This window comes from Perissodus microlepis, chromosome 9, assembly GCF_051167445.1.
Source record: "Perissodus microlepis isolate ML-2025 ecotype Zambia chromosome 9, ASM5116744v1, whole genome shotgun sequence".
In the NCBI taxonomy this organism is placed as follows: domain Eukaryota; kingdom Metazoa; phylum Chordata; class Actinopteri; order Cichliformes; family Cichlidae; genus Perissodus; species Perissodus microlepis.
Window position 1 is genome coordinate 30,765,467 of NC_140469.1, and position 12,275 is coordinate 30,777,741.

Sequence of the window (12,275 nt, forward strand, 5' to 3'; positions counted from 1 at the left end):
TTCCAGTATGTTGTTTTGCAATGTTTTTTTTTTTGTTGCATTGTTGATTTGTTTTTCATCGAAGCAGCTAATAAAGCATAATGGAATACAATTTTGCCTCTTTCCTGTAAGATTCTATAATAGAATGAAACAATAATGCCAGTTATAAATAAAGACAATAATTGAATGAATTACGAAACACTCATTTTATTTCTTTTAGATCTGAAAATGTTGTGTAAAACTACAACCTGAAACGATAAATAGATTGTGTTGGCCTGTACAGGAGATAAAGAAAAAATTAACATCTGTGAAATGGAATAGTCCAAATCACCAAAGTAAACTGGACCTGGGCTTGTTGCAGGGATCTGAAGTTACTAAACATTTTGTGAGTGTATGAACTCACACTTAGGATCATATAATAGTAAATATGTGCGTGATGAAAGCTGGGCAGCACGCTAACGTCCTTACTCCACTCTGTATGCTTATATGGGTCTGACCCTTTCACTCCTGTCAGTCTGCCCCAGGGCAGCTGTGGCTACAACTGTAGCTGCCTTCACCAGTGTGTGAATGTGAGAGTGAATGAATAGTGGTATTGTAAAGCGCTTTGAGGGGTCCCGAAAAGCGCTATATAAATGCAATCCATTATTATTATTATCATTATTATGACCCTTTCACTCCTTTGATTTTTTCGTCGTACTTTTTTTTTTTTGCCTTTTTGTCAAGTCTGTCTTTGTACGGAGCTGCCGTGTTCTCTGTCATTTTGTACATCATTGTTTTTGGGACAAATAAAATGCAAGTAGGGATTAAAACCGCAGAATTAATGATTACCGGTGCTGGAAATACTAGCGCTTGATGCAGTGTTTTGATTTTGTTGCCACGGGTACCCACAAAGCAATGCGCAAAAGTCACATGGTCTGTGAATCTCTATAAGTAAACCCAGGCTCAGTGTTAATATGGAGGTGTTAGCTGTGGATTGAGGTCGGTGTTAAAACAAAACAAACAGATATCAGCCACCTGCAACCCGAGCTCTGAGTGACAGACTGATACCGCCGATCACACGGTCTCCATCCCCGGCTTAACTTTACTGCTCTCAGCGAGGTTCCGTCATATCTGTCTGACTTATACCTTAAATATCACAGTCAGAACACACAACGTGGTTATGATAGTTGTCCTCCTTTAAATGTATTGTGTGAATCATAAAAGTCAAGTCAAAGTTGAGCCAACATGCCACGTCATGGCTGAGCAGGGATTGGAACCATCGGGGAACACGTTCATTAGTTTTAGTCTCTACAAGCTTCATTGTTGGGTTTAAGAAAACATGTGAGTTTGGGGTAATAGCATCAGCTCTGTATGGTGACAGATGACCCACAACCGGCACTCAGATGTGAGACCGACGATCCATATGGTAACTTCCAAAAAAGAATCCCTGTGTGGGTCACCTGCCAATAGGAGGCAATACACAGTCGGTGAGTTAGGAACCATCTAAAAAGTACAGAACAGTGTTTTTATAGAGTGTAAAGTTGGACAGGACTGACTCATTCTTAGAGCCTGCCTCAAGTGGACACTAGAAGAACTGCAGGTTTTGTAGTCCCACATCGTAGTGGAACAGCAGATGTGAATTTGTGAGATGTCCACAGCTTTGATGAAACATGAAACACTGTAAAAGACAGAGATCAAGAACCGCTACTTCCATTCTGGGCATTAAGTAAAACAGATTCATTCTCTTTTTGCAGTGAAACGGGGAATAATATGACTTCTTATCACTGGATTCCCGCCCTGGACCCCGACACTAAACCACAGACTGGTCCGGTCGGCGCTGACAGCTCATGTTCATCTAAGCCTAACTACACATCGCAGAGAGAGCGACGTGGAGCTACACCTGACCCCAGCTGCTGACTAATGTTCAGATCTCACCAACACCTTCTTGCTGGTGCATTATTTAACTGCGTAACTAGGTCACGAGCTGGCCGACACGCATTGTCTGACATAATAAAAAATCATTGTTCATTCATGTTGCTGAGCCAGCAAGAAGGCTTGCCAAAAACAACACCGGCATGAATTATTTAGATGTCAAAATATTACGTATTTAACAAAAACACAGCAGCCATGTCTATTACTCATGGTCAAACCCCCAGTGTGTGTGTGTGTGTGTGGCTTTGTCTGAGACTCATTATTTAAAGCACAGTTACACTAACAGTCGGTGATGACGCTGAACAACGTCACATCGCCGCTGCCTCCGCTCATCTGCAGATAAATTCTGAGCATGCAGGTGATTGGGGATGCTGCAGGACACCAGCTTCTTCGATTATAAAGCATAAAAATATCAGAACAGCCAAGACCGAGCACAGATTAAACGGGCAGGTTAAACACCACCTGTACAAAGACTGTGCATCATAAACTGTATTTGTGAAATGTGCACACTCTCAGGCGCCAGATTGGCCGCTGAGTGCAGCTAACATTAGCAGGTTAGCATCCACGTCCCTGTGCTGATTGTAGTCACACATCGCTGCGGTCGAGTGGATGTATATCAGCTGTCACGCTGACTCTTTCCAAGGTTTCTTCACAGAGAGAGAGATGCTGCTGCCTGCTAGATCCCTAACATCTCAGACCTAACTTTCACCCAATCAGAAGGAAGTTAGCCCAAAGGTAGGGCAGCCTTAAAGGGAAAGGATGTAAAATGTTATTTTTCAGACAGGGGACGAGCTGAGGGGTTGCACTTGGGTACAGGATGAGTTAAAAAAGCTAAATCATGCAAGTAGATCCAAGAATAAAAAATTGCAGCTAAAAACAAGCAGAATAGATCAATACTCATCTAATCTAATAAAGTGCTTCCAGCATTGCCTCAGCTCTGCCTCACAGGAGGAGCTGTCCTGGCAGGGGGAAGCTGCTGCTGTGACTGGCTCGTGGATCTGTTGCAAACTAAATGTTGCAATAAACAAATGTCTTTAATACTTTTTCAAAAACAAAGCGTTTCTCTGGCAACATGAAAAACCAGCTAAATAAGTCTTGTTACAGTTCAAATGAGTTCAATCTCAGTCTGCTCTAAATGATTGGCTTCTACGTTTTTTTTCTACTCTGAGATCTTTATGATGTCAAAGAGAAATGATTTCACTTATGTGGTCATCTTAGCCAAAGTTCTTCTAAACAAAAGTCTGGACCTTTTGGAGGAAACCAGCTAATACCAGCATTCAGAAAGGAGCTGTCCAGAGTGTGAGCACAAGCATTTAGTGACTGGCAATGCAACCCAAGTTTTCTCAAGTTTTCTCAGATTCGAGGCAAGCGACAGAAGTGACAACCAATGAGAACAAAGGATGCCGTTGGTTGACTTATGAGAGGGTGACAAATACATTTAAGGGTTGCCTGGGCCCAGAATGTCTGCTGATGATGCATGATGAACGGACTTCCTGTGTGGATGCGCGTTCATTATAAGACAACAGTGCTACAGGAAGTGCTGAGCTATGGCCATCCCCAAATTAAACCCCAAAAAGAAACTTTCTAAAACAGAGATGCTGGAAAAAACAGGGTCATTTTATAATGGTGGTGATCCCTCCCCACAACCAGAGTGGACTAACCAACGAGCTTGTTAAACTCAGAACAATGGAAACCTCACAGCTGGAGAGTGTTTGTTTCCTTCTCTGTCTCTCGTAATTGTTAAATATTTCAGGGGGTTCGGGAAGAGGTTTGGTCACGTCAGGAAACACGTCGTAGCTCGCTGACTGTAGGTCAGCACCGTTCAGTTCACAGTTTACAAACGCTCGCATTCAGCTGGGAGGATTTCAGGCGATCTGAGGGGAAATGAGACAATCAGAGTAACAGGTAACGGGAGGAAGACGAGGAACGATGCATCAGTGCCTGTTCTTCTCTTTTCTGCTGAATGTCCAAGTGAATTAAGAAAAAGGAATAAAGGGAATGAGATGTTACAGCAGTGGCAGAGAGAGAAAACAGCCCTCTTGCATCACACACACACGCACGCACGTACGCACACACACACACACACAGGAAACAAAGCTTGATGCTAAGGAGTTGTGAAAGCAGCGATGCTCTGAGTCCCTCTCTTTCTGTTGTCCCGCCCTCCAATCCAGCCTCCCGTCTCAAACAGCGTTAGCGTTTCCATCTCTGTGAGGACGACGCTAACCTCCAAATGATTCTGCTCTAAAACCAGATTCGGACGCTTGGACGGCTCCTCTGAACCTCCAGCAGATGGTGATCGGACCCTCACCGGGACCGGTCCTCACAAACATATACATGTATTTACACCACCACCCCCATCCCCCTCTCTGGCTCAACAGCAGCTGATTTAGGGGGAAAATATGTTCCTGAGCTTTGTTCTATTTATGCTGCCCTTTCACATTAGGTCACAGTGTGTATCTGCGTGTGTACATGTGCCGCAGCTCTCGCTGTATTTGCATGTTTCACCTCGCGGCTAAATGTCTACTGCACCACGCAGTGGATACAGAGATCCAGTAAAGCTAGAGCAGAGCAGAGGAGATCTGGTACTCGGCTGTTTGTAGGCGTGTTCAGAGCTTTTAAACAAGTCAGTGACTCTCACCTGTTTTTTCATGCTTGCGTTATGTTAACACCCTGAGCTACAGCCATGGCTACCAATGGCCGCCCCTCCCTGAGGCTGGTTCTATTGGAGATTTCTTCCTGTCAAAAGGGTTTTTTTCCTTCCCACTGTTGCCAAGTGCTGCTCAAAGTTCGTGTGATTGTTGAGGTTCTCTCTCTAATACTGCACGGCCTTTATTTTTCAATATAAGGCACCTTGAAAAGACCGATGTTGTGAAGAGAACTGAGCTATGGATTTTTATTAAAGCAACCTTTTTTAAAAAGCCTGTGATTACATGCGCTTGATGTGAAAGTAAATGGTTAATGTTAACAGATCAGGTTAATGTGGAGATCTCGAACTACTAGACGGTACAAACACACAGTCTTCCCTTTTCTTTCTATGAAAATTATCTTTGAAATGGATGGACTGAGACGAAACACACACACACACACACACACACACACTCAAAGTAAGAGGGTCCCTCAGACAGAATTGGAGGCCTCCGGCAGTGCATTATGGTCCAGCATTTTTCTCACTCTGCTGTGCTGCGTGTGTGATGTGTTTGTGCTAAAAGGGTGTATATTAGTGTGCGTGTGTGTGCATCTGTGGTAGTGATGCAAGTTATTCAGACTCTGCGTGCCTCTGTGTGTGTGTGTGTGTCCTGCCTCACTTCATCTATTCATAGGAGAAAAAGTCCGACTGAGCCGCAGACGCCGTGTGAGTCTGTGTGTGTTTGTAAGTTCTTTGTACGACTCTGTGTCACATTTTTCAAACAGTGTAATATCTCCTTTAGGAACAAAACTCATAAAACTAAAATTTCTTAGTGTGTGTGTGTGTGTGTGTACCGAGGAAGGAGGAGAGGAAGAAGAGGGAAGAGGAGATGTTTAGTGGTTTCCTCTCTCTTCTCTTTGTATCTAACATGAAATGACAGATTTGTGTCATGTGTGTTTGCCTGTGTGTGTCTATGCGTGTGTGTACACACCTGTGCTAACTCGGTTCATCATCACCTCTCCTCTTTAATCATGTTGTGCACCTGTTCTCCTTCTCACCCCCTCCCTCCCCCTCCGTGTCCTTCTATCACCATCATTTCCAGCCTGGAGGAAGGACCCTAAAAAAGCGATCGCAGCTCGAGGTAGTTGTGTGTGCACGCAGCGAATAGAAAGATTGTGGAACATCTTAAGTTATTCTTACAGACATTGAGCAGAAATCTTGCTAAAGTTTGCTAGAAGTTGCAGATAAACAGTGTGTGGAAATGAAACTGATTTTAAGAAAGTGCTTCCTTGCTAGGGATGGGTACCGGTATCCGGTGCCATGATGGCACCGGTTCTGACATAAACGGTAGTAACCAGACCGAAAAGCAGCGCACATTTCGGTGCTTTTTTTTCCTGAGCTGTGATACACTTTAGATTCTAGCCAATCATTTTACGTTTCCGAGGATAGTAGGCGGGTCCAGGTACGTACGTTCTTTTAGAGCAGAGCTACAGATTAAAAATGCCCAAGGCGAAGCGGTCAAAAGTCTGGCTGTACTTCACAGCAAAATATGCAAACTCAGCAGCCTGCAACAAGTGCTTTAAGGTGATACTGTGATACTGTCAAAGGAGGTAACACCTCAAATCTGATGAAACACCTGGCGACGCATAGCGTTTTTTTAAAAGCCGAGAAATGCGCCGTATTTGATAGCTTGCTGCGAGACCTCACACCGAGCACATCTACTGCGGGTGTGGTGCCTGTTATCGGACCCGGAGTTAGCAACATCCCCCAAAAACCCGAAGAGTAGAGTCCTGGCCCCTAGCCCTGCCAGTGTAGCAGAAATGATGAGGATGATGATGGCAGCAGCAGCTGTTCTTCTCTGCGTGAGTAGCTTAATGTTGTTCGTGTGTAATTTACGTTGAGTAGGCTAACCACGTTATTACATTAATGCATGTAAGGTGAACTAGCAAACATCATCATAGCTACATGCAGCTGTCTTCTTGTTTGATGGCAGATGCTCCCTTCACCCTGGCCAAAAAGGCTATAATGACCAAAGAAAAAGTGGAAAACAGTTAAACATGAGAGGTTTTTGGACCAATTTTGTGTTCTCCATTCTTTAAGCACCGGTTTAAGCACCATTTAAGCACCGGCACCGTTTCAAAAGTACCGGTTTGGCACCGGTATCGGATAAAACCTAAACGATACCCATCCCTATTCCTTACACAGCGAGACCTGCACGCTGTTATTTTCCTGTGTTTTTGATGCTCCTGCATCATATTAGTGCTCCAGTGCAAACGTCAGTCACACTGTGATGTAATAGCTTTTTAGGAAAACGTCTTGAAAGTAGTCAAACCTAAACCTGACCTTTAACAGTGAAGAGCTACAGTCAAATGTAATGACTTACACAAACAGGAGTAACATGCAGTACACATGCAGTACTGAGCATACGGTTCATCAGAGTAAAGCTGAAGGACAGCTGAGCTCAAAGTAATAATCCTAATGAGCCAACAGCGCGGCACCTGCCCGACTTATTTCGATTATTAGAGCATTTGAAAGCTCTGAGCTGTTGTGACTCAACAATAGGGACTCGTGAGCTTCAGCCCTCACTGGGAATCTCAGAGAGTTCCAGGTCAGCTGGGATTTATGTGCCGTCCAAAGTGCTCTTGGACTGCAGCCATGTTTTTATTAAACTGCCTATAACTAATAGCAGTAAAGTCTTCACTGCATGCTAACGTACAGGGAGGACGCTCAGCTTTACTCAGCAGAAACGATGAGATGGCAGCTGCTGGGCTGGGCGCGTCTGCCAGCGGCTGAGCCGCCGCAGACGCGCTGCACAGATTAGTTGAGCTGAAAAGTGACATCGAGCCTGCACGGGATAATTAGAAGATGAAAACAACACATGAAAGCAGCACATGAGCCGTGATAAAAATGGTCTGCACATGCTCAGATCAATCATTACGCACGTTATTGACTGGAGGCAGCAGCACTGATCAAAGCTTACAACCTTTTTATTAGTGTTTCATCAAGTAAATTCACATTTCCTTTGGAAACACTTTAGCACTTTAAGTTTTAATAATCCAATAAATCTGCTGCCTGGTCAGTGCTTCTGCTTTTTTCTGTGTAACTTATAATGGAATACTTTTAAGTAACTGTGAATATTTCTTCTAATAATCGTTTCACGTGACTCAGGATGTTACGCCAGGATTGGGTTTGAGGGCTTTTTAAAATCATTTTCAGGCTTTTGCGCAGCGCTCGCTGCCTTAATACGGCTTTTACTACCTGAAAGAAGGGAAAAGGTAAAGTTTTGCACAAAGTACAAATTTGTCACTTCATAAGGAGAAAGAAAGGATAACACATGCTTTTGTGTGTGGCTTTGTCTATTTAACGTTAATCAGCACAGGTGTTTTAAGTGACTGTTGTTATTATATTACTTGTAGTCATATTTGCAGTTACACATTTTTCCCAGTAGGAGGGGTCTGAGCCATAGACTGTAAATAAAAGACGACCACTGTTTCCTGAAGTCCCAGTTTGGTGCGCTAGGTGAGCAGTTCTTGCTGTTTGCCTCTTGATGTTTTAAAAAAAATCATTTTAGTATGATAAATATCTTGGGATGGCTCAGAAGAGCCGGAGGACGCTGTCCGTACGAAACTTGTACATCGCACTGTAAATCATTCCCTGCTTTACGCTCCTTTCTGACCCTAATCGGGGACCATGACATACAAGATAAATATCGTGATGTGTTGAATAAATCTTTAAACCATAAACATGAGTGTTCACTGAAGTCAGAATTTGTGTGTTTTTACCACCAACTTTTACACAGCAAGACTTCATTTTCTAAGCACAGAAGTCGCCCCCTGCTGGACATTAGAAAACTGCAAATTTACAGACTTGGCACCAGTGAAACAGTTACAGTAAGACACAACATCATTTCCATGAGCACCGGTTAAATAACAGCTGAAGCTTGTTACAGCACAGATGGGTCAAATTCAGCTGAATCAGCGTCCTTCGGATAAAAAAAACAATGAAATGCATGGAAAAGAATATTAGTTAAATATATGTTGTTGTGCATTTACTTAAGTATGTAACTCTGGCTTTTTAAGATGAGCTGTAAGTGTTGAGTGGTAGATGGCGGTGCACCTGTAAGGGTTAATGAACTGACCTGAAGACAGACCAGCCGACAGACAGCCAGTTGTTAGAAGGTAACCTCGGGGGGGAACAGCAGCTGACTCATCCTCACACCTGAGCTTCTTACGTCACACACAGGTGTGTGTGTGTGTGTGTGTGTGAACCAGAAAACCTCAGTTAGCTCAGCACAGAGTCAGTTCTCCTCCCTACCTCCGCCCTCTCCTCCTCCTCTTCTTCCTCAGAACCCTCAGTCTGCTCCTCCTCTCCCTCCCCATCTTCTTCCTCCTCTGGGAACTCTACATCCGACTCTCCGGGGGCGATGGGGACGCTGATGGTCAGGTTGGGATTCGTCATGTAGCTGTCATCCTCCGGCACGACGTACTTCTCCACGTGACGCCCTGGGATGAAGAAAAAGATGGATGGATGAACTAATGGAAATATTTTTATCCCTACCTTTCTGCAGGATTTGTTTTATTTGATTTTTTATGAAAGTTGATTTCTAAACAGTTTAGAAAATCCAAACTCAAGGCCGTAGATGGTCAGACAGCGGGGCCGCGTAACAGTCTAAGACAATAAAATGAACTTCATGTCTACATATTAGAGGGTCTGCTTCCACCAAGTTACTTGCCCAAGGACACAACGACCGAGACTGTCGGAGCCATCCCCAACCCCCGGGCCACAAACCAGTACCGGTCGTTTAGTACCGGGCCGCGAGAGTTGAGTGTGAAATTCATGGCTATCAGGGTTTTTATCGTTTTTATTGTTATCTCAGTTTCCCTGGGTCTTTTTCCGTGTGTTATTTATAAATCGTAGTTTTTTTGGTACCGGTACTGGTTTTATTTTGTTGGATTTATCCGGCACACCTTAAAGGCCGGTCTGTGAAAGTATTGTCGGACATAAACCGGTCCATGGCACAAACAAGGTTGGGGACCGCTGCTTTAAATAAATCAAGTTAAGTCTTAAATGCATTTCAAAGATGGAACTGCATGAATGCCACATGCATGGAAGCTTAATTTACTAAAAATCACATCATATTTTACCAGATAAGACTTCAGCGTAGTGACTGAGACCATATCCACATCAGGAAAGTCCTTCCTGAGGTCTGTGGTCATTTTTACAGAGACTTCTGTACAATCAGACTTCTGCTGCTCCTCTAACAGACTGATTTATTTGGGAGGGAACTAAACTACTTCATGGAAACTTCTCTTCAGCTCATTAAAAACATTCACTTTTGCCATCGGACCTGGAAGTTTCATGTTTTTTGGTTTAATTTTAAGAGACACACCTGTCAATAATACTTGACGGTGACCTTTGTTGAAAATCTTATTTAAATAAATTGATTCAGCAGCTTAATCTCATTTGTTAATTATGTACAAAGACTTTTTGAAAAGACGTTTGTTGTTTAACTGCTTCACACGGCTGATTGCTGTTTATGTGTGACTGCTTCTTGGCTGAGGGCAGTAACTTCCTGGAAACAAAGCTGGTCAGCTTTGAGTGGCTCTCAGCCAAGAAGATGCTTGGCACACAACCATCAAATGGCAAATTAATGTGTTTATATCTTTTATGGATCGGCAGCTTATAAATACCAGATATTTTTACTCTTAAATCTCAGATGTCACAGCGCCTTACATGCATTAAACTGAGAAACAGCCGCGGCTGCATGACAGCAGTCCAAGGCTGGTTACTGAAAGGTGGAAATTAGCCAGATGAGGAGGTCATTGTGAATTATAACAAAGGTAACACGAGAGGACCAGTACATCCGATCTGTGTTAGTGTGCGACAGAAATAATCTCTGAGGTATGTCACCTATGACAGCACCGTTGGCCTCTGTGTGGATGGTACTGAGGCGTTTCAGCTTCATCATGGCTTTGGCCTCCTTTCGCTTCTGACGACGACGCTTCAGGTTCCCATTAAAAAAATCCACCACCTGAACCACAGACAACATGAAGGAAAACACAGTGTGAGACAGAACGAGCTCTGTGGTAGTTTACAAAGTGACGCACAGACGGGTACCTGTCTGCGGCACCAGGCCAGGCCCCGGGTGATCCTGTGAATAGCGATATGCAGGTTGTTCATCTCCCCGTCGTCGTCTGGAGCCGAGAGGTTGTCAGAGCTGAAACTGCTGAGGAGCAGAGCCAGGAAGAGGTTCAACAGCTGGAGACACAGAGAAAGACAGCGAGGGAGAGACGCTGAGTTTAGAAATTCAGTTTGTAAGACAAGATTCAAACGTGCGTCAGGACTCTCGCCTCTCGTTCTCTTTGACGTCACGGCTGAACTGAACTGTGGGTGCGGTGTGAGCGTTGAGAAAAGTTCAACTTTTCAGGCTTTCTTTTTTCAAAAATGATCTTCATTAGTTAGCACTGATGGATATTTGCTGACTTCGCCAGTAAGCACCGAAACACCAGGGTTTCTCCCCAGAGGCTAAATCGGCGTCCTCGCTCCTGTCTGCACTGACCTCTAAAGCTAACAAAGACAGAGCATGGCACAAATCCAGCTGAGTCTCAGGGGAAGCTCATTAATATTTCAGGTACTTGGACATAAATAAGTTTTAATCCATTTTTACAATTTATCCTCTGGAGACCATGAATGTGTGAAGATCTTCAAGGTTGTTAGGAGCCATTAACCCTCCCTGTCATCCAGATGTTCCCAGTTGCTTCCATTCTCTCATCCTTTATTCTTTAGTTAACTCATTAAGCACACACACACTTACACACACACACACACACACAGCCTGTGTGGCGTCACAGTGTCCACGGAAGGTTGATTGCTCAGTGTGTGCTGAATAATGCCTGAGGCTCTTAGTAACTGATCACCAAGCCGGAGTGCTGCTCTTAGCCAGATTGCTTCTCTTTAACCACAACTCTGTGTGTGTGTGTGTGTGTGTGTGTTAGGTGACAGGTCAGGTGGCTCAGGTAGCAGCTTCCTGCATCTGTCTTCTGATTTCAGCCAGCAGACCTCACAGCAGCAGACAGGCAGGTTTGTTTCATGCTCAGAGGCACTTCGGCAGGCCTTGCTATGCTTGTAACATAAATGACACCATGAGCACCACAACAGGCAGCACGGGTCTGTCTAACAGAACAGCCTACCAGATCAAAGTGTGAAGCTGGAAAAGTTATAAGGGGTTTATCTTCAGATGTAAGATGAGGACTCGCTGCTCCTTTGTGTTGATAAAGAGCCCGATGAGGTGCTTTAGATCATAACGGTCCTGGATGCCCGACCCCTTGGAGTTTTTTGGGGTGCATCCAACTGGGAAGAGACCCCGGAGTACTCTCCATAGAGATTACATATCTTGTCAAGCGTGGGATTATCCAGAAATAACTGGAAAACATTGTTGGGTAGAAGGGTGACCCAATTTCAGACAAATGAAGGAAAAAAGAATTAAATGTATTTTTATGGTTTATGAGACCATCTGAGCAAATTTTCTCTAATAGCAAAGGGTTATCGTCATAGTCAACCAAAGACATGTTGGAGAAGTTCTTGCAGATGGAACAAATTTGTCTTTTAACATATGTTGAGTTACAGATCTAACGCCAAAACCCAACCCTAACCAAAGAATCGAGAATGAACCCAAAAACGAAGTGAAAAAGAATCACAGAAGGTTTTAAAATCTACCCTGCATCCTAAACTCTAAACGAGGATCCCTGTATGTCAAACA

The 12,275-nt window shown here is 43.9% G+C and overlaps 1 protein-coding gene across 2 annotated transcripts in view; it reads right to left on the reverse strand.

The window, feature by feature from the left end:
* LOC146380829 (sodium channel protein type 3 subunit alpha-like) overlaps positions 1-12,275 on the reverse strand; it is a 267,758-nt gene that overhangs the window by 61,865 nt on the left and 193,618 nt on the right. For both annotated transcript variants that reach the window (XM_084939857.1, XM_084939858.1), the window contains exons 20-22: positions 10,634-10,774; positions 10,427-10,547; positions 8,831-9,018 (exon numbers count right to left, since the gene is read on the reverse strand). In XM_084939857.1, coding sequence (XP_084795983.1) covers positions 8,831-9,018; positions 10,427-10,547; positions 10,634-10,774 — 450 coding nt within the window. The remainder of the gene's footprint in view (positions 1-8,830; positions 9,019-10,426; positions 10,548-10,633; positions 10,775-12,275) is intronic.